This window comes from Callithrix jacchus, chromosome 3, assembly GCF_049354715.1.
Source record: "Callithrix jacchus isolate 240 chromosome 3, calJac240_pri, whole genome shotgun sequence".
In the NCBI taxonomy this organism is placed as follows: Eukaryota; Metazoa; Chordata; class Mammalia; order Primates; family Cebidae; genus Callithrix; species Callithrix jacchus.
In genome coordinates, this window is record NC_133504.1 from 51082328 (window position 1) to 51105000 (window position 22673).

The 22673-nt window shown below is 41.5% G+C and overlaps 1 protein-coding gene and 1 long non-coding RNA gene across 21 annotated transcripts in view; one reads left to right on the top strand and one right to left on the bottom strand.

The window, feature by feature from the left end:
• The window catches only part of ZNF827 (zinc finger protein 827), a 177473-nt gene that overhangs the window by 18495 nt on the left and 136305 nt on the right, over nucleotides 1-22673 (top strand). For 19 of the 20 annotated variants that reach the window (XR_013532875.1, XR_013532876.1, XM_035292882.3 and 16 more), the window contains exon 2: nucleotides 17608-18648. The exons of the other annotated variant lie outside the window; for it this stretch is intronic. Coding sequence is in view for 17 of the 19 variants with exons in the window: in XM_035292882.3 (XP_035148773.1) it covers nucleotides 17608-18648 (1041 nt within the window). In the remaining 2 variants the exon portion in view is untranslated. The remainder of the gene's footprint in view (nucleotides 1-17607; nucleotides 18649-22673) is intronic. 20 annotated transcript variants of the gene reach the window in all.
• Nucleotides 12046-18050, bottom strand: LOC118152191 (uncharacterized). The gene is made up of 3 exons (XR_004740623.3): nucleotides 17372-18050; nucleotides 14189-14322; nucleotides 12046-13926 (listed from the first exon to the last, which is right to left on the bottom strand). It is a non-coding gene; the product is annotated as an uncharacterized LOC118152191 (long non-coding RNA).

Consider the following 22673-nt stretch of genomic DNA (forward strand, 5'->3'; position numbering starts at 1 on the left):
TGCCCTGTACATTCACGTGAATGTAGCCTGGAGGGAGTCACGTGCTTCTCCTCCCTTCCTGAGGAGACTTGCCCAGAAGAGCAGAGGGCGTGGCCTATGCTACAGGGGATACCATCGTCTAAGTGCAAGAGAGAACTTCTGTGGTTGGAAGTGTGTGGCACATTCCAGACTGTAGAGTCTCCCCTCAGCTATTGGCTGTTGCTCTCTTTCTGTCCTCAAACTGTGCCAAGACTGTCAGATTTTCCTGATGACTGGGCATATTCTGCATCTGGATTCCATGGTCATAACAACCAGTAGTTTCCTGTCTTCTTTGGTTGGGGGGATTATGATATAGAGCTGGGTTACAGTATCAACAGTTCTGAGGTAAGCCCTACTCTTTAAAACATAATGTTTTCTCATCTGAGATTTCTAGGTGCCTGGGAGAAAGGGAAAGGGAAAGCTATTATTCACTAAGTGCCCACTCTTTGCCAGGTGCTTTACTTATGTAATGCTGATTTACCTTTACCACAACCGTGTACAATTGCAGATATTAGTATCTTATACTCTAAACAGGAGTAGATGTTTGTAGACTTCAGGTGGGCCTAGTGCATAGCAGGGTAGGATTTGAGTGGGAGTGTCTGGTTTCAAAGCTTATGCCCTTTCTATTTTCCATGCTGTGTCATGCTGTATAAATCGATTTTTTGCTTTACAAAACTTATTGTGGCCTTATTTCATCAATATTAGTGAATTCTTGAAGTTGAATATATTTTATTTACTGAAAAGGAGGAGACTCTATGGGTTTCTGGTTTAATGTTATCCATGCTTTGGAGTTTACATGTACTTGGCCATCTCTGCAGGACTACCATGTATGGGAGAGAAAGCAGTATTGTTACCCTTCTTTATGGATGATGGATTTGAATAATGGGAGACAGAGCATTCCTCATCGTTCTGGTTCATCACTGTATTCCTAATACCATGTCTAAGGGTTGGTATATAGTAGGCTCTTCAATTTTTGTTAGATAAACATCAGAAGTTACATAGCTGGTAAATTCCAAATTCAAAGTGGAACCAGGTCTCTGAGTCACTGGTCCTTCCCTTGCTAAAGCATTCTGTTCTTCCCAGTGCTCTAAGCAGAGAGATGCAGGAATGAGTTCTCCCTTTCATGGGTATGTGTGGGCTTGGGAATGCTCTTGATTTGGCTATACAGTGAACTTCCACAAATCTGAACAAGTACAGGTGGTCTCTTAGAACAAGATCTTTCTTGTTTTTGCTTCTCCTCTTTTAAATACCCAATATGGGAATATACTTTTATTTTTATTTTTGTTTTTGAGACAGGGTCTTAACTCTTGTCATCCAGGCTGGAGTGCAGTGGTGCGGTCACAGCTAACTGCAGCCTCCACTTATTGGTCTCAAGTGATCCTCTCATTTTAGTCTCCCAAGTAGCTGGGACAGGCACATGCCACTAGGCCTGGGTAATTTTTTTTTTTTTTTTTTGAGACGGAGTTTTGCTCTTGTTACCCAGGATGGAGTGCAAAGGCGCGATCTCGGCTCACCGCAACCTCCGCCTCCTGGGTTCAGGCAATTCTCCTACCTCAGCCTCCTGAGTAGCTGGGATTACAGGCACACGCCACCATGCCCAGCTAATTTTTTGTATTTTTAGTAGAGACGGGGTTTCACCATGTTGACCAGGATGGTCTCGATCTCTTGACCTTGTGATCTACCCGCCTCGGCCTCCCAAAGTGCTGGGATTTCAGGCTTGAACCACCGTGCCCGGCCTGGCCTGGGTAATTTTTAAGCTTTTTGTAGAGATACACCTTGGTATGTTGCCCAGGGTGACCTCAAGTGATACTCCACTTCAGCCTCCTAAAGTGCTGGGATTATAGGTGTGAGACACTGTGCCTGGCTCAAGATAGGATTTTCAATCATTTTTATTTACCTGATGTTTAGTCCCCAATAAGATGATTGGATAATGATTGTGATCTAAAGTGGATTCATAGAGGATTTGCACAGGGAGGATCCCTGAGGTCATCTAAAACAGTGGCTTTCAAAACGAAACAAAACAAAACAAAATTGATGGAACCCTTCCTTGTCTTTATGGAGAGCTCCACTATGTAGAAAAGATCAGAGCCAAAACAGGGGCTGTGCTGGCTGGTATGTGCTGGGGCGAGAGCTAGGGGTGTGTCCATAGAGCCCAGCCATGTCTGACAGCCCCAGGCTGAAACCACTGATCCATCCTAACCCCCTATTTTATAGATGAAGATACTGAGGCGCAAAGGTGCTCAATGACTCCCACAAGTGGCTAGATTTAAAAGATGATGATGAAACTTATTGCAATGTATCAGAATTTTTTTTTTCTTTTTGAGACTGGGTCTTACTTTTTTGCCCAGGCTGGAGGGCAGTGGTGCAATCTTAGCTCGCTGCTGTTTTAGAGCAGAAGTCTGCAAACTGTATCCTGTTTTTCTGCCTTGAGCTGAGAATAGATTTTACATTCTTAAAGGGTTGATTAAAACAAGAGCAACAAAAACAAAATATAAGGACAGAGACCCTATGTGGCCCACAAACATAAAGTCAGATTTACTACTACTGATATTAATGTGGAACCTTTTGTAAAATTAGGTTTTCTCTAAGTAACTGCAAAACAGAGATTTAAAAGAAACCCTGATTAGTTGAGCAAATTTATTAGGTTGGTGCAAAAGCAATTGAATGAAGTTTTTGCTATTAAAAGTAATGGCAAAACCGTGATTACTTTTTGCCCCAACCTTATATATCAAAAGCTTTTCAAACTTCTGTTTCTCAAATAACTTCTTTAAATTGCCCAGTACATTTTCACTCTCCTTTTCAAATGCCAGTTTTGGGTGGAGGATAAGCTGGTTAACAAAATTCTTACAATATGTAGGAATGTCGCAGCTACAGAACTAGAGACAGTTCTTAGATGAAAAAGAAGTGGTGTATTTATTCAAATACAAAATTATGGCCCTTTATAGATATCCAAAGGTCAAGAACCAGAGGAACTGATGTAGGAATAATGTCAGTGGTCACTCCCAGGAAATGGCATATGAATGCCATTTTTTGTTTTTTGAACCAGCTACCTTGGAGTTGAGCCTTATCCAAAGTAGCAGCAGAGCATGTTTCTGAACTTCGATCTTACCACTTGATGCATTTCTCAAAGTACTGTGATTAGAGTGTGTTCCCCAAAGTTCTTGTGTTTGAAACAATTGCCAGTGCAACAGTGTGGAGAGGTGGGGCCTTTCTGAGGTAATCAAGAGGGACCTTAAGAGGCTCTGGCTTCGTAGCTGGATTAATCTTGCTATCATGGGAGTGGGTTTGTTACAAAAACCAGTTTGGCTCTCTCTTACTCTGTCTCCAAGTGATGCCTTCCACTATGTTATGATGCAGTGAGAAGGCCCTCACAAGATGTAGCCCCTTCATCCTGGACTTCCCAGCCTCCAGAACTGTGCACCCAGTACATTTTTGTTCTTTATAAATTACCCAGGCTTGGGTGTTTTGTTATAGCAACATAAAATGGCCTGAGACAGAAAATTGGTACTAAGAAGTGGGGCTATTGCTATAACAAATGCCTGAAAATATGGGAGTGGCTCTGGAACTGGGTAATGGATAGAGGCTAGAAGAATTTGAAGGAGCAGGTTAGAAAAAGCGTAGATTGCTATAAACAGAGCATTAAGGGCAATTTTGGTGAGGGCTTAGAAGAGAGCTAGAGATTAACTAAGAAACTTCTTAGAGATTAAGTGGTTGTGATTGGAATGTTGGTAGAAATATGGACAGTAAAGGCCATTCTGATGAGATCTCAGATAGAAAGGAGGAATTATTGGAAACTGGAGTAAAGGCCATCCTTGTTACGATATGGCAAAGAACCTGGCTGAATTGTGTCCATACCCCTGGGCTTTTGGGAAGGCAGAATTTAAGAGCCATCAACTAGGGTATCTCTTGAGAGAAATTTCTAAGCAAAATGTTGAAGGAACTACGTGGCTTCTATTAACTTCATACAGTAAAATGAGAGAAGAGAGAAATGATTTAAAGATGGAATTTATAATTAAAAGGGAAACAGAACTGAAAAATTTGAAGGATTCTCAGCCTGGCCTTGTAGTAGAGAATGAAAGAATATTTTTAGGAGAGGAGACCATAGGTATAGCTAAGCAACTGACTGATAAGGAGGTTAACATGGATAGAAGGAAACCAGAGGACAATGAGAGAATGACCCCAAAGGTACCATGGAGATGATCAGTGCCCCTGTTCCATCACAGGCCAGAGTGCCAAGGCCTGGGGAAAGGAAATGTCAAAAGAGAGGCCTCAGGTGCTCTTGGGACACTAGGCTCGCTGTTAAGTATTTGCTCCCCAGATTCCAGTGCAGATAGTGCTCCCAGGTCACCCCAGGTGTCACAGCTTTGGAAGGTATAAGCAGCAAATCTTGCCTATGTCCATATGGTAGAAGTGTACAGGTGCTCAGAAGTCAAGAGCGGTGGGGACATGACTTCCTTCGATCTAGATTTTATGACAGCCTGGGGGCCCAGCCAGAGACTTTCTGCAGGAGCAGAGCTAAGGCAGGGAGCCCTAATTAGGGCGATGTCTAGTGGAACTGTAGGAATGGGGCAGCATGCAGCTCCAGCCTGGGGAAGCTGCAGGCCTAAGACCAACCCTTGAGAGCTACTGCATGAACTGAACCCAGCAAAGCCATTGGGGTGGGGCTCCCTGAAGCCTTGGCAGGCCAATCCCCACCCCAGTGTACAGGGGATTGGGGCATGGAGTCAAACGAGATTATTCTGGCATCTTAAGGTTTAATATTGTTTACCCTGTCAGGTTTTGGACCTACTCTGGACCATTTACCCCTTTCTCTTGCCTATTTCTCCCTTTGGAATGAGAATATCTATTCTGTGCCTGTCCCACCATTGTATTTTGGAGGTAGATAACTTGTTTAATTTTACAGAAGTCTTACAGCTGGAGGGAAATTTGCCTCAGGATGAATTGCACCTTGAATCTCACCCATATCTAATTTGGATTAGACCTGGACTTTTGGATTTTTCAGTTGATGATGAAAGAAGTTAAGCCTTTTGAGGTGATTGGGACGGAATGAATATATTTTGCATGTGAGAAGGACATGAATTTTTGGAGCCAAGGTTGGAATGCTGTGGTTCAAATGCATCCCCCAGAATTCAGATGTTGGAAACTTAATCCTCAATGCAACAGTGTTGAGAAAGTGGAACCTTTAAGGGGTGATTAGGTCAGGAGAGCTCTGTCCTTTGAAGGGACTAATATCCTTATCTCGGGAGTATGTTGGTTATTGGGAGAGTGAGTTTTTATAAAAGTTATTTTGGCCATCTGTTGCTCTTGCTCTCTCTTGGCAGGATGTCTTCTGTTGTCATGATTCAGCAAGAAGGCCCTCACTACATGTGGCCCCCAGGGCTTCAGAATCACAAGCTAGTAAATTTCTGTTCCTTATCAATTACCCAGTCTTAAGTATTCTGTTTTAGAAACATGAAATCAACTAAGACAAGAAGCATCCGAGTTTTGTTGGGGACGGAATGAATGGCTCTTTGGAGCATCACTGCTAGGGACAAAGTCCTAGAAAACAGTGCTGATTTTCTTTTAGGTGAAATATCTAGAATAGCCCTCTTAGTGAAAACCCCAAGTGGCATACCTGAGGAATGCCCAAGAAGAAAGGAAGGTATCTTTAGGATTCTTCAAAGAGAATTAAATGGATAAAACCACTGGACTTGAATTGTTAAGGGAATATTAATTTAGCTGTGGGGTATCCTGGCCCTTCAAATTACCTTAGCTTGTTGGTTGATTGCAGCTTTTGTTATTGTTTGTTTGTTTTTTTTTTTTTTTAATTAATTAATTATTTATTTTGCTCTCTACTGCTGACTTCTTCTGTGTGTACCAGAAGGTGGGCAGGGAAAATAAAAGGAGACAAGGAATAAGAATACATTTGACCACTTGATAGCAGCCCTGGCACAAAGCCTAGTAGGAATAAAGGTTAAAGCTGTTGGCCTAAATCAGTGTTTAAAGTTAACTTTGAGTTAACTTGAAATCGGTTGTCCTTTGCTGTCATGGATACTTGTGCATAATGGGTAAAAAATATTCTCATACAATCAATTGCACCAATATTTTGTGAATGTGTTGGTGGTGGGTTGGGGAGGGTGCACTGGGGAAAGCTGCCTCCTTGCAGCTTTTGTTTTATATATATTTAAGCACTAAATAAAAAGCTATTTTGTCTCTTTTCCCTTGCTAAGTCTCTTGTCTCCCACGGCCCTCTTCTTTCTGGATATATGTGTATTTTTAGTAAATAAAGGACTTACTGTATGAAGTTTTTTTTTGGCAGACAGAATGATTATGACTATAACATGTTTCATTACAAGGTACATGATGCCATTGCTCTTGGTGTATATATGTGTACCTGTGTCTGTGTGTATCTACAAAGAAATGTATCATTTTATGTATAAGCTAAGATTTTGATAAGTAACCATTTATCCATAGAATGCTATTTCTTAGACTGCAGAGTACATTGTTATATGATTAGGGCTTTCGAGGGGGTTTGTTTTTTGGTTAGGTTCTTTGCTCTAGTAAGGGTTTTCTGGTGATTTCAGTAGTTTGGTAATTTATTACTCATCTTCTAACAAGTATTAGTAATATTAAAATGAAAACATTTATACAAAAAAAATAAAAGTCAAGGAGGCAGATAATCAACTGATTTATCAGCCTTAGCAGACAATTTTTCTGATAACGATGTGGTAGCCATGGTAAATTTACTTCTGATTGCTTGAGGGGACAGATCCTATGAGCCTTTTGTAATATGGAGGTGCATGAAAGAGTGAGAGAGCAAGTAATCAATCCGTGTACTAACCAGTTCCATTTTGGTCTTAGTGGTCTTTTGGTGAGTGAATTCAAGCTATCTTTTCAACTATTCCTTTCTTATTAATTTGCTGAAACATGAGTAAGGATGTAAGGATGAGTATATCTTTTTGTTTGGAGATTTCTAAGTAGTCATAGTAATAGAAAGCCTCTCTTGCTAATTTTTTTTTTTTTTGGAGACAGGGTCTTGCTCTGCTGCCCAGGCTGGAATGCAGTGGTACAATCATGACTCGCTGCAACCTCCACTTCCCGGGCTCAAGTGATCCTCCTGCCTCAGCCTCTAGAGTAGCTGGGACCACAGACATGCACCATCACACCTGGCTAATTTTTGTATTTTTGGTAGAGATGTGGTTTTGCCATATTACCCAAGCTGGTCTTGAACTCCTGAGCTCAAGCGATCTGCCAGCCTTGGCCTCCATAAGTGCTGGGATTATAGGTGTGAGCCACTGTGCTCGGCCTATTTTTTTTTAAATCTTTCATTCGAAAGAAATTTGACTAAAATTGAGAGATAGGCAAAAATAATATTAGTCCTCTCATAGTCCTTCCAGCCTCACAAGACTTAACACTGATCAGCAGTGTGGTCAGTGTTATGTAATAATACCTAGCTTATTACAAAAACTACATTACAAACTGAGGCAATGGTTGAGGATCCAGAGGGGAAAAAATCCAGGAAAAAAGCCTCAGGCCTTCATCCAAATATACTTATATTAGTTTTCTTGGGTTGCTGTAACAAAGTATCACAAACCACTGCTTAAACAACAGAAATATATTGTCTCACTATTCTGGAGGCTAAAAGTCTGCCCTCAAGGTATTCACAAGGCCATACTCCCTCTGAAGGCGGTAGGGAAGGGTCTGTTCCAGTCCTCTTGCCCAGCTTCTGGTAGTTTCTAGGTTTATGACAACATATCTCATGGTGTTCTTCCTGTGTGCATGTGGGTCTCTGCATCCAAATTCCTCCCTTTTATAAGGACACCGGTCCTACTAGATTCAATGACCTTAATGACCTCATCTCAACTTGATTATCTGTAGATGCCTATTTCCAAATAAGGTCACAGTCATATGTACTGGAGGTCAGAACTTCAATATCTTTTGAGGAAACACAATTCAACCCATGATACCAGGTATTCATTCCAAGTTTGCACACAGTTTTAATAAGTCTGGTGATTTTCATCTCAGTTTATGCAGACAGAGTTATAAATGTAGGAGAAAGGGTCTCTGCTGAGGGTATCATGGAGAGCAAAAGTATTCAAAAAGACTATTAAAGTAGGAATAAGGACTTAAAATACATAGTTGCTTGGGGCCATTTAATGTAGGGACAAACTGCTGAAAGTTCCAGTAGCTCCTGAAACACATTTATGTATAACAGACATAACAGCACCAACACACTGTGTTTGAGTGTGTTTGCACTTTTAAATCCCACCAAAATAAAATTGTAAAAATCTTGAGTACTTGATGCTACTTTGGTAATTTTTGGTTACCTGAAAAATTCCTTTTCGTCAAGCTGTTCACATGTTGTCAGACGTTCTGAATATTTGGGTTTCAGCTTGGCGTTGTCCCTCAATAAGCATGCATATTGTGTAAACCATTGACTTTTTGGAACTTTGGTTTTCTGGTCTGTAAAATGAAGAGTTTGGTTTCCCATATAAAATTACTGTGAGGATGAAATTTGCTGATGAATATGAAAACATCTATCGTAGCTCCAGATGTATTTTCATGATTATTCATTCATTCAACAAATGTTTATTGGGAGCCTGCTGTATGCCAGGGCTTGTTCTAGAATTCATTCATTAATTCACTTAATGTTGATTGAAAGGTACCATGGTTTAGTGGTATTGGGACATCTGAGCTCTAGCACTGTGTATGTTTGGAAATCATCTATGGGACCTTGGGCAAATCTCTGGCCCTTTCTAGGCCTCTAACTAGAAACTAGCCATATAGACTAGATTTCCAAGGCTTTTTCATCTCTAAAATAATTCATATAACAAAATTCAAATATAACAAATAGTTTTTGATATCTTACAGATTAATTGTATCATACTGGCAAGTTACTTTATCCTCTGCATCTTCCCTTTTGTCTTTGAAAGTGGGGGTAATAGGTCTAGTACTGTTTTCTGGTTAGTAATAGCAGTAATAATGATAATCACCCCTTATTGCTCTTGTCCTTGTGCTAGGTATTTTTATACGTTCTTGCTTCTACAAATAAGGTATATGTTTCTCCAAAGCAGGTGGGTACCTGGAGAAGTAGGTTGCATCTTTCTAGAGAATAAAGTTTCCTTGATGACACAGCTATGTATAGAGTAGAATGCAGAATTCACTTGAAATGTCAAGCTAAAATTCAAAGAAGGTGGGGGCTTCTTAGAGGGGGCTGCAACTTTAGTTCCAAGTTCCCCTACAGTGCGGTTCTTTCTTGGCCATTGGGGAAAGTGGTGGAAGTTTGCAAAACAGGCTTTTTCTCTGTTCCAAGTTTGACTCACATGAGAAAAATAGCAATATAATTTTGAAAATAGTTCTCATTTCCATTACTGACAGGTGTTACCTTTATGATCGTTCAGCCCATTCTTCCATTTCATGTATGCACTGGACAAATAATAATTGAGTGCCTGCTCTATGTTCAGTACCATCCTAAATGCTGAGGATGCAGCAGCAACCAAAACGAAGCCCTCTCTCAGAGCTTGTATTCCAAAAAACAGTGAGGCTCGAGGGTGGACCTAAGGAATTAGGGGACTCAGGCATGTGGCTGTTGTGTGGGAAAAGGGATTTCAGGCAAAGGAAGAGCAATTGCAAAGGCCCTGAGGCAGGAGGTTATTTTCCCAGTAAGGGAGAGTGTTAAGAAAGGAGGTCACCAGGAGACGGATGAGGGATGCCTTGAGGTCCAGGTAAGAGTTTTGTGTTTTATTCCGAGAACCGTGGGAAACCATTGTGGAGGCTTTGGGGATGGGAGGAACGGAATTTGACATACTATTTTTGAGAATGTCTTCTGGCTGCTGGTTGAGAATGATGGAGCAAGACTGGAAAGTAAGGAGACCAGTTGGAAGGCTATAGCCTTAGTACAGGTGGGGGACGGCAGCACTGGGTACCAGGTTAGCAGTGGTGGAAATGGTGCCAAGTGGCCAGATTTGGTACCTCTATTGAAGGTAGAACCAACAGAATCTGAGAACGAATTGGATGTGGGGTTTGAGAGAAAGAGGAGAGTCCAGGGAGGTGGCATGGATTTGGGTCTAAGCAATTGGAAGAATGGGGGAGTTGCCATTCCTGCTGAGTTGGGCAGCTTGAGTAAGGAGCTCGGGCAGCTCCTCGGCCATGTTAGATCTAAATACTTTATATGAGAATACTGAAACTGACTTAGCTACTATTTGGAACTCACTCTGCAGAGGAATGATGTGTTCATTTGTGTTACCTTTATTTTACTCACTGTCATTTGGGAGAATGATTTCACAATTTTGCTGTGTGCCAAACGCTCGTCTTGACCCAGGAGCCCCCGGCTCTCTGTCTGTGGACTCTTCTGCTCTCCAGACTTCCTCTCATTTCCTCATGCCTTTGCGGCACCTTTTCCCGAGCTGGACTGGTGATAGGAATCTGGTTGTCTTCTCCACCCTGGCAGTTTTAAATAACTAGCAGTTCTTACATTTTCTTCCTGGCCACGCTGACAGCGGTTGGGCGTCCTGGGCATCCATGTTTTGATAACTGTAATCTCTAAGTCTCTGTCCTGTGGAGCCGATTGCCAGCCGTGCGTTTACCTCAGACTGTGGACTTGGAGCCCTGAAGACGCGAGAGGTCTCTTAGTTTCAGGCAGACCTGGTGTGGGGGATGTGCTAAGGCTTTCAGGCTACAAAGGGACAATTTAAAACTTGGCAAGTAAAACCGGCCTAAATGCGGATGTGTTTTATGCTTGGCATCATAAAATTGGTTCAGAACAGCCTGATATGCGGCAGAAGAACCCTTTATTAAACGTTATAGAGGTCATTGCCTTTGTCTTCCTGATACCTCTTCCCTCTCCTTTCTTCTGTGACCCACATTGAGCCCATTGTAGAACCCGCCCCCTGGCTTCAGTGATAGGCCCAGGAAGGGGAACATGACCTCCAACAGGCCAATCAGAGGCAGAAAGACCTTTCTCTAGTGGGAAGTCATTGAGAGTGAAAACCCAGAACCGGTTGCAGCCAGGTTTTCAGCCTCCTGGGAAAAGTGGCCAGAGAGAAAGAGACTAGAGGAGAATGAGAGAGAGCCCTGATGGTGCTTTCGACATCCTATCTGATGCTGGCTCCATTGTGCCCCTTTTATTGTTTGGTACAGGAACTGAGAAAATTCCCTTACTGCTTCATGCGGTCCTGCTGGTTTTCTGTCATTTACAACCACAGGAGCCCAGATACCCCTACTATGAGCAGGGCATCGAGAAGGAACACAAAAATGAGTAACTCATAGCCCTTCCTCCAGGTATTTATTATGTATAGTTTGATTTCAAAACTAGTGAGTATGATAAAGTAGTTGGTAAGGTCTACCTTTGACAAATCAATACATAGTGTATTTTTAAGATGTGAAGATAGCGTATTTTATAAGAATATAAAATTTTTTCATTGGGTTAATTTATCCAACATGTATCACTTGGATATTAGCTAGCTCCATGATTGACATATTTCCTTTTTGATAGTTTGCAGAGGAGCAAGGCTACTTGTAAATGAATTTCTGTCTACCATTAAAATAGCCTTCGCCGTTTAAGATCCACTTTCAAAGCCACCTGCATTGCTGGAATTATTCCCTCTTCTGTGCTCGCACAACCCTTGCTGTTTTTGAATGGTGGCACCAGTCATTATGCTTTGAATGCTTGTGAACCCCTCATTCGTCTGTTGATTGTAAACTTTTATGCCAGAGAGTGTTGTGTCTCTGAGTTTCCCTTTGTGGGGAACAGTTCCCAGAACATAGTAGGTGATCAGTAAATGCTTGCTGAAATAAGTCAATTATTAGCACTCGTTTTGATAATAACTTTTGTATTAAACTTTACAAACTACTTTTATGGTAAACTGCATGTAAAAGTTGGTTGTATGATTTGTAGTACTTATGAGCATAACTGGTAATGCTAATTTACCATCTTAATTGGCATAGATATTTATGTTTAGAGGTGTATAAGTAGGAAAGGGAAAACTTAAAAGATTTTTACATGAAAATAAACCAGAAGGTTGGTTGGTAGGTACCAGGTGAACATACCTGTGGTCACAAGAAGAGAGTGCTGGAGACACTGATTGTTAGAGAATCGACCAGGTGAGTCTTAAGAATTTGAGTCCTGTTCTTATTAACACCTGCTGGCTAGATTCATGTGGACTGACTATTCATGTGGGTGACTGGTAGGAATAGTTTGTGAGTAGATTTAGAAATGGGACATTTAGGCTTCCTTCCCCACTTGCTTCAACCAAAAAGCATGAAAATTAATAGGCGTCTCTTTCTTGTATATTTTTTCACTCTGCATTCCCAATCTTTCTGAACAAGGATGCTCTGAGTTGTATATTGGTCCAATTAAATGTATGTGATTAAAACTGTCAAACCAAAAAGGAATTGAGTTGAAAAGACATTCTCTACCAAGAATGCAGCAAGAGTTGTAGCTATCAAGTTACCGAGTTGCTGCTTGAGAACTGAATTATAAATAAATGTGTTAGGTAGTGGAATTTTGTTTTGTTTTCCCCAAAGGAGAAATATTCGCCACATGGAAACAAAATGTATTCAGCATATTTTCATTCTGTAATTGCACCATTGCTATTCTTAATTCTTTGTGTTTCTGATTTTAAGGGAAAACACACACAAAAACAGACTGTTGTGTAAAATTGACAAGAAACAGTGTGAACCTGACAGTCAGAGACAGAGGTTGTTGTAAAATTAGCAAGGAAAGTAGCTTTCTTCTCTGGAGGTTAAAAATAATGTATTTACAAAGAAGTTATTTACTTTGGCCATTCAGAGGCTTCCCAGGGAAGCCTTAGTTAAGAAAGCTGTGAAATCCATAGTCACTGTACTGCAGGAGGCATTTCCAGGACCCCGACTTATGTGGTGCTGCTCTGTGATTCCGTGCGAGGAGTCTGAGCTGGTTGGCAGACTGGAAAATGGAGGTATCTTGCTGCCTGAGACTTCTCAGATTGTGAAAGAAAGACACAAAAGTCAATGCTTATATATTCTCAAGTTTGTTGTGTCCAGCAAATTCATCCTCTAGATTTCAGGCATGCTTTGTTTTGGGCTTCCCAATGAGAGAAGCTTTTCTTACAATGTAGTGTGAAAAGAAATTCCAGGCTAGAAAAGGTGCAGGTTGTCCTATAGACTCTGTAGAAGGGGAGCTCACCATAGCTGGACCATCGCAGCCTTCAAGAACTCCTTCTTGATGAGATTGAACAGGAAAATAGAGGAGACTAGCAGGCGAAAAAGAAAAAAAAAGTGGGAGAAAATCCTTGCTGTTTTGTGAACACAGACATATTTGTTTGAGCTTCTTAAGATTTTTCCCCGCCCTCTGTACATCCTCATTTATCTTGCATTCATTTCTCCAAAAGCTACCCCCACCATTTATTTGACCTCAGGTATTGCCAGAATAATTTCAGATGTTTCTCTTCAAGTTCCTGCTCTTTCTCTTTCTAGGCCACACATTAAAAATATATGGTAACTTATTTCTTGAATAACCTCAATTTCAGTAGCAGCATCTTCAGAAAAGCGATTAATAGGGTATTATGAATTTAAGAGATACTCTTTTTATTTCTTTTTTTTGAGACAGAGTCTCTCTGTGTCACCCAGGCTGAAGTGCAGTGGCATGATCTCTGCTCACTGCAACCTCTGCCTTCCAGGTTCCAGGGATTCTTTTGCCTCAGCCTCCTGAATAGCTGAGACTACAGGTGCATGCCACCATGCCTGGCTAACATTTTGTATTTTTAGTAGAGACAGGGTTTCTCCATGTTGGTCAGGCTGGTCTCGAACTCTTGGCCTCATGATCCATCCTCCTCAGTTTACTAAAGTGCCGGGATTACAGATGTGAGCCACCATGCCCAGCCAAGAGATAGTCTTCAGGCATCCAAGTCTTCTTGCAGTCCAGAAGCGTGTGTATATCAGTGATCGAATCTGCAAACAACAGAGGGATGGATGGCTGAGAAATTATCCAGGCATTTTAGGAGCTATAAACAGTTCTGTTTAAGAAATACTTTGTTTACTCAGTTGTTTGTTTTGAATTTGTGTTTTGGCAAGGATAGGAAAGTTGCCTTAAATGTAGATATTAGCTCTTGTGTCTTTCAAGAATGTTCAGACATCTTTATCACTGGTAGGATTAGAGCCTAGATTGACTGTTTTTTTAGCCTTTGGCACGCTTACCTGTTTGCACACTCACCTGTTTCCGCGCATTTGGAGGGGGAATATTCTTGCTCACTGAGGGTGTGGAGGGGGTTAGGAAATTAAGCTTTGCTTTTGGCACTTTGCAAGTAGAAGTGCTAAATTCTTTAGGCATTTGAATCTCCTTTTGGACTGCAACAAAGAACCAGAATGGGAATAAAGAGATTAAAGTACAGAAATAATGAGTACTCACCTCTTAATGATTTAGCTCAAGATAAAGAGTGAATACTGTCCTTAAGAGAATCCCTTGCTGATTTCTGATTCAAGAGGCTGGCAGGAAGGATGGGGAATGGAAAGGAGGTGAGCAGCTGATCAGAGCGCTCTAGAAGTTGCCATACAGAGGTTCTGTTTGCAGATTGTGCAGTGGAGCCTTGCAGAGTAGCACTGAGTCACTGAGAGATTTGGGGTTCTTGGTTTCTGCATTAGCTCTACATGGTCGTGTGTCATTGATTCAGCCAGTAACCTTGAATTAAACATATTTAATAGTCTGAGTAATGTGACAAGATTGAGTGTGTGGTTGTAACTTTTTGTGGTTCTCAAAACCTAGATTTTATGTATGTTGTTAGGTGATCCTGCATTAGTTTGTGACCATTCTTGACATCTAGAGCTACTCTGGTATGACACACATATGACCTAAAAGTATTTAAATTTGAATAATATGTTTTCCCTTTACTTCACTTAGTGAGTGTACTTCATTTAATAATAAAGATTTAAAAAAAAGATTCTTTGAGCAGATACGCAACAAATTCTTACTGTAGGGATTTTTAAACTTTTGACTTAGTATTTGTAGGATACTTCGTATGTGATTCTACTGAAGGATGAGATGTTTAATCTGCAATCAAGAAAGGTGATTTGCCAAAGAAACAAAAAATTAGCCCTGTTGTTGAAATTGGTTTGGACTGCTTGGTGTTTGGTAAAAAGCATCTCTCCAAGAAGCCACTGGGGAAATGATGAGTTTAGGGTCTCCGCCTATTTTAGGAAAGATGAAAAATGTTGAAATCAAGTGGGAAGAAGGAAATGTGGCAGATCACAAAGAACTAGACTGTTTTTAACAGAGAAAATTCAATTTTATGTGCTTTTTCCCAGCAAATTCCATTTGATATTTTACATTTTCTTGATAACTTAATAAAGAATCTCAGGAAGGAGTTGCAGAATTTTAGCTCTGTGAAAGAAAATTTGTCATTTGTGACATTTCTTCTCTAAATAGCATGGGAAGATCAATGTATTAGTGTGTAGTTCATGCATTACTAGTTCTAGTTATTTCTATGTCAGAAAGAAACAGCATGTTATGTGACAAAACGTGGCACAAGGAGGGATTTTGGCTCAATTCCTACAGATACATGGAACTCTGCTGGGGACCAGACATTGTGCTAGGCACAAGTGTGGAATATGTAGATAATAAAATACAATTCCTGCCCTCTAGGAGCACCACTTTAGAAGGGAAGCCCACAGCAGACAGATAATTTGGAGTAATATAAAGTCAATATGAACAAAATATGAGAATGTTGGCTCTGCAATCAAAATATGCATCTAATTGGGTCACTTCTCAACCCTTGCAATCCTGAGCTGAGCCTTCATAATCCCTACCTGGATTCTGGCCTCGTGGCGGGCCTTCTTGTGCTCCTCCTTGTACCTGGACTCATGTTTCCCACACAGCAGCCAGAACAAAGGTTTGACAACATAAGTCACGTCGTAACACTCCCTTGCCACAAACTCTCCAGTGGTCCCCAATTTTGCCAAATGCAGAAGACTCTTCTGCAGTTCACAATGTCCTGTGGATCTGCATGACCTCATTCCTGCACCACAGTGCATGCACACACACACACGTGCACACACACACACTGCCATACACGTGCTCACACACACTCATGGTATTCTCTTACCTCCTGTGTCACTGCTCTGACCTCACTCACTGCACTCCACCCACAATAGCTTCAGTGCTGTTCCATGGATGTGCCAGGCATGTTCCCACAGCAGGGCCTTCACAGTGACTCTCCCTCTGCGTGGTCAGTTTCTCACTTCCTTGAAATCTTTGCTCAAATGTCACCACATCTGTGAAGCTCCACCTTGACCATTGTTTAAAATTTCAGCTGTCTTCCCACCCATTACTCCCCATTCTCCATGTCCTGCCCTATGTGGTTTTCCATAGGACTTATCACCCTCTGGGATACTATGTGAGTTACTCATTTATTAATATTGTTTGACGCATGTCTTCCCTCACTGGAATGTAAGCTCCAAGAAGGCAGCATCTTAGTTTTGTTCAATGTTACTCAATCTAGAACAAACTAGGCAATCTAGAACCATGCTTGGCATGTAGTATACAGTTGTATTTGTCTGTTAAATGAGGGAATAAGAAGGAGAAATTAATTCTGACTGAGAGTTCCAGGGAGAATCAAAAGGAAGAAATCTTTAAGCCAGATGTTGAAGGGTAAGTAGAATTGGATAGTCAGCTTTTCTGGGGGAAAGACCTTTCAGATAGAAGGAATATTGTGAGCAAAGGCAGAAAAGTGGCAGGGCTTATGAATGCAAGGAGCCTGCCTAACTGGCACATGGGAGTGGTAGTGGCAGATCGATAAATAGAAAGTAACGAAAAGGGACTCTTAGTGGAGGGAGGGAACAGATTCCTAATCAGGGCCTGTGATAAGATGGCAAGCATGTTGGTGACTGAAGTTGAAGTCCCTCAAATAGGTAGCATGCATAACATGGGAGTATTGTCACAGTCAGAAGTCAGAAATGTGAGTAGTGTTTGCTCATGCAATCTGATTTTATACAGTACTTGACTGTTTTCAAAACATCATCAGATGGTTATTATGATTTAAGCTCCATAACAACTGGTGAAGTGAGTTAAACAGGTATTATTTACATTTTTTATAAGCTTTTTTAAAAAAATTGCATCTTATATTGGAGGAAGTGGATTCTCAAACCAGCTAAATGACTTGCCTAGAGTCACCCAGGTGGAAAGTAGGGAAGCACTTCCCACGGTTTGTGTCCCATGGTCTGTGTCCCACCATGCCAGCCTGCCCCTCTCATTCTGTCACAGTGCTAAACATACAGTGCTGGGTTTTCATAAGGATATAGACTTCCCATTTCCCCCCATTCACCGAAAACAGCAGTTTCTTCTTCCAGTTACCTCTTTACCAGATCCATTTTTTCTTTTTCCTTCTTTTCCATTTCAACTTACCTGGACTACGTGGGTGTGTTTTTACCTTTGCCTGTTTATCACTTTTTTACTTTTTTCAAGGCTTCTGCCAAGTCTGTCTGATTCAGCATCTGACATTCTGTTAAGGCTGTTGCCACCTTTCATTTGGTTCTTGGGTGGAAGGGAAGAGAAAGCATGTCATCAACTCCATTTGAATGTCTCGAGACTGACCTATTGCTCACTTTGGGAGTAAACCTGATCTTCTTAATTCTCCCCAGATGTTAGTAGGCAGGAAGAGGCGGAGGGAGAGCTCAGTGAAGGAGAACACTGGTATGGAAACTCTTCAGAGACTCCATCAGAAGCATCCTATGGGGAAGTCCAGGAGAACTATAAGCTGTCGCTGGAGGACCGGATCCAGGAGCAGTCCACGTCCCCCGACACCTCCTTGGGAAGCGCGACTCCCAGCAGCCACACGTTGGAGCTGGTGGCACTGGACGGTGAGGTCCTGCGAGACTCACTGCAGTGTCAAGATCACCTCTCCCCAGGAGTGTCTTCTTTATGTGAAGATGACCCAGGCTCTAACAAGCCCCTGAGCAGCAACTTGAGGCGGCTGCTGGAGGCTGGTTCCCTCAAACTGGATGCTGCGGCCACAGCCAATGGCAGAGTGGAGTCCCCCGTAAACGTTGGCTCGAACCTCTCCTTTTCCCCGCCTTCCCACCACGCCCAGCAGCTCAGTGTTCTGGCCAGGAAGTTGGCCGAGAAGCAGGAACAGAATGACCAATACACTCCAAGTAACCGTTTTATATGGAATCAAGGTAAGTGGTTGCCAAACTCAACCACCGCCTGCAGCTTGTCTCCGGATTCAGCCATCCTAAAACTGAAAGCTGCAGCCAATGCCGTTCTGCAGGACAAATCTCTCACCAGGACTGAGGAGACCATGCGATTTGAGTCCTTTTCCTCCCCTTTTAGCTCCCAGTCTGCCAGTTCTACCTTGGCCGCTTTGTCCAAGAAGGTCAGTGAGAGAAGTTTGACTCCCGGTCAGGAGCACCCTCCTCCCGCCAGCTCCTTCCTTTCCCTGGCTTCTATGACCTCCTCAGCGGCCCTTCTGAAGGAGGTGGCCGCACGGGCTGCTGGCAGTCTTCTGGCTGAGAAATCATCGCTGCTGCCTGAGGACCCTTTACCGCCCCCGCCTTCAGAGAAGAAACCAGAAAAAGTCACTCCGCCTCCTCCACCGCCACCTCCACCACCACCACCACAATCTCTGGAATTATTATTACTCCCAGTTCCTAAGGGAAGAGTTTCTAAACCCTCCAATTCAGGTATGGCATCTTTTCTTTCAATCATCGTGTAAGTCCTTTTGACTATCAGCTGCCATGTCTTATTGCCTTTTTCAGTTGGGTTCCCCATCTGATCTGAGGCAAGAATAAAAAAGCAAGAGCACAACAAAAATACTTTAAGTAAGCAGCATAGTAGTCTTTCCGTCTACGTAATACACAAAGACTTCACAAATAGCTTCCCTTTTGAAAGGTAATGAATAATCTTAGAGACATACAGCATTTCCTCCCTTTCATACAAATGATTTTTTTTCTTACTAAGTTCAGGCTAGGTCTATACAAGATATATTTAATGGGGGAAGATCAAAGCATCTTTGTCATGGAGTGCATGGCATCACTGAACATGGGGGGAAAAAAGCCCACTGCTTTTGAAATAGTGGACAACGGAGAGCCCACACTCCTGCTGCCTCCATCACAAATGGACTTTTGTACAATCAGGAACTACTCTGCCCTAATTTATCACAGCATATACTTTTATGTTAGCATTTTTATTACTTTTTTGTGGAATTTAAGCCCTTTTCACATATCCTATTCTTCTACAATTTCTTGTCCTGTAAGAACTCTAAAAAAGATTGTCAATCAAACATAATCAACACATTTCCTGTGAATGCTTTATTTAAGTCAAATCCAATCCAATTCTGAAGGAATATGCATGTGGAAAATTTGAATCCTAAGGTTTTTCTAGTGGAGGCAGTCTTTCCGAAGGAGAAATCGCTGTCATATAGGACACTGGTAGTCACAATTCTTCATCTGAGGGGGAAATTTAGTCACTTGCGTTCTCACAGAGGAAACACCATTTCTTGTTCTGGTTTGCTTTTAAATCGTGTGCACGAAATACATGTTCCTGGGGATGCATGTTGGGGTTTCAGATGTCTCTTAAGGATATCCTGCCAGACTGGAGCAGGAAGTAGGTTATGTGTGTCCTCATCGGTACAAACACTGCTGCTGTGTGTGTCTAGCCAACTTTTGATTATTTGCAGCAACAGTGATGAAGAGGGTTTGGAATGGCAAATAATTGACTGAACGATCACAGTTAACGTCGATTTGATGCATTTATGACAAATTTCCATTTAAATTGCTGAGTGAGCTATATGCGCTAATTATAATTCAACACTTGAGTCAACAGCAGAAGACAGTGAGGAAAATGTGTATTTGGGACTTTTATGGCTCTCAGTGATCCAAACTGTTCACTCTAGAGATTCTGAAATGTCAATAAAATCCTAGAAGGTTTATCAATTTCATTTCTCCTTTCTTCTCACCTGCCGTCTGGTGAAATAAGGAGAGATGGGTAAAATTTGGAAACGAGAAAAGCAAAGGAGGCTGGGGTAATTTTACATGGAAAAAAAATCACCCCTGACTTACAGAAATTTCCTTTAGGGATAGTGGTAGAAAGAAAGGTATGGCTATATACTAAATATAATTTTAGGTTGGGGACAGTGGCTCACGCCCGTAATCCCAGCACTTTGAGAGGCCAAGGCAGGTGGGTCACCTGAGATCAGGGAGTCGGGACTAGCCTGACCAATACGGCAAAACCATGTCTCTACTAAAAATGCAAAAATTAGCCGGGCATCATGGTGTATGCCTGTAATCCCAGCCACTCGGGAGTCTGAGGCAGGAGGATTGCCTGAACCTGGGAGGCGGAGGTTGCAGTGAGCTGAGATCGTGCCACTGCACTCCAGCCTGGGTGAGACTCTGTCTCAAAAAAATAAAAAATGAATAAATGAAAATAATAATTATATATATATATATATATATTCTTCACATCTAGTTATTGAATAAATGTATGAATGGTGTTTCTAGTATAAATTCTTCTGGACATTAATTACTTGGAATAGCTTATACAAAATTAATATTAAACTTCAGTTGACTGAAGACTTGGAAAGAAGTGACTGATAAAACCATGTCCCCTGAAGGCCAAACTGTAGCAGCTTTGTCATGTTAAAGTAGTCTTGGGTATAAGCAACAATGGTTGTGATTATAATTTTTTTCCCTGAAACGACTAGATGCATATAAAGATGAGAAAGAGGTCATGAGCTTCCAGTGAATGGTAGACTTTTTGTTTGTTTTGTTGTAGGAAATACACCCTAGGGAAAAGCTGTGTTCCTTTTTTGGTTTAAATGCATTTAATCTATGCCAACAACTCAGTGGGCTTCTCAGAAGAATTTAATATAGGAGATCTATAAGAAATCGTTTCTTACTTTGCTTTTTACTAAATTTATTCTATTGCTGAAACACTTAATATTTTAATCAATGGATGTTCAGAATGTTCAAACTGAAAGAGGAGGGAAAGGAACGTCTCAGCTTTGGGTTGTAGAACCTCCTGCTGATTGACTTGTACCTAAGGCCTCCCCACCCAGACTCCCCCTTTTCAACGTGCCTGTGTTCATAGTCCAAGACTTGGAGAAGCAGCTTCATCAGCACAGTAACTGTATTTAAAAAAGTATTTCATTTTTTAAAACTCATGTATGAGGAAAGATCACTGCCAAGAAAACGAGGACCCTTGAAATTCTTACTCTTACTCAAAAAATATTCCTTACGTCCACGTAGACACATCCTACATTCAAGTTCTGTTTGTTATTGCATGGATTGGAAAAGGGGATGCCCACACTCTTTTCAGTTAAAGTGAATATCATTACTTCTCAGCTGCCTAGCTAGATTATGGGTTCATAAGGAGTTCATAGAGTATCTGATTTTGTTATTTGTCTTTGTATCATGGGTACATGATTTGGTGTTACTGGGGATCACTGATACTGGCATCTGAGGAGTGGAAGGAAAGGTGGATCATCTCCAACTGTCTCCTCCACCCTCCCTGACTCCTATTCCTTTCCTCCCCCTCATCCCCCACCTTCCACACATTATACTGTTGGTTCGGGAGGCCACCTGGGGCTAGACTGGGTTGTACCTTTAATTTATGTAAGAAGCGTTATGGAAATGTGAGAGCCATCACCCCTGTTTCAGAACATTTGTCTTGATTGTTTTTTCCTTTCCCTCAGGAGGAAATCTTAGTTTGATTCAAAATACATAGGTGGACCGGCCTCTCACAGCAGGGAAAAGAGTTTCTGTTGCCTAATAACTTAAGTAAACAAATCATAACCACCTCAACAACAACAACAAAAAGCCACAAAAATAAACTACACACCATTCTGATTCAGGGATTGCATTTTTAAAAAGCGATTTCTCAAAATGTTGCCAAAAAAAAGGGCATATGAAGTTGATTCTTAAGTTACAAAGAGATATATGCTAGAAAAGCTGATCCTGCCTTGAGTAATTTAGACACCAGCATTTCTTTGACCTTCTTTAGGTCAAGGGAAGTCCAAACCATGAAAAAAAATTGTCTTTTAGGTTTGGCCTTATTCTTCTTTTTTGAACAGGATTCAGTGGTTGCCAGGTCATGGTGTATTTAATTCCTTAAAGAGTCCACCACTCGATAGCCTTTTCTCCCTGCAAGAGAGATGTGACACTTGAGGGGGAGTTTTCTTTCATGTGACCCTGTGCCCCCAGCACATGCTACACGGCTCCTCTGAAAGGGGACACGATAGAGGGAAGATTATGTCCGTTTGCTATAAAGATAAATGTCACACATTGACTGAATTCTCTTTGAAGCTACTGTTCTGTTGCAGCTAAGAATAAAACAAATAGTTCTGATTTTAAAGACAAAGTTTCTTGTAGAAGGCCAACAAGATTCCCAGGATGCCAGACTCCGAGTTAAAAGAAATTAACGGGTAGAGTTTCAGAGTGAGGGTCTCCAAAACATCTTATTGTACTGAATAAAATGTAAATATTCTTAGAAGCAACCTGGTCTTGTACAGCTGAGAACTAAGAGTATTTCCTGTGGATCAATACATAGGGGGTTTCTGGCTGCTGTTTTCTTTCACATTTATGTGGTATTATTAAAATTATTGCAAAGCATACAAAGTCCGAGGAGGAGATCGCCTCTCCTGATAGTCCCATTAGGCCCATGGTTATTATAATAAGTCTTTTGTTGGTTTGTTTGTGACAGAGTCTCGCTC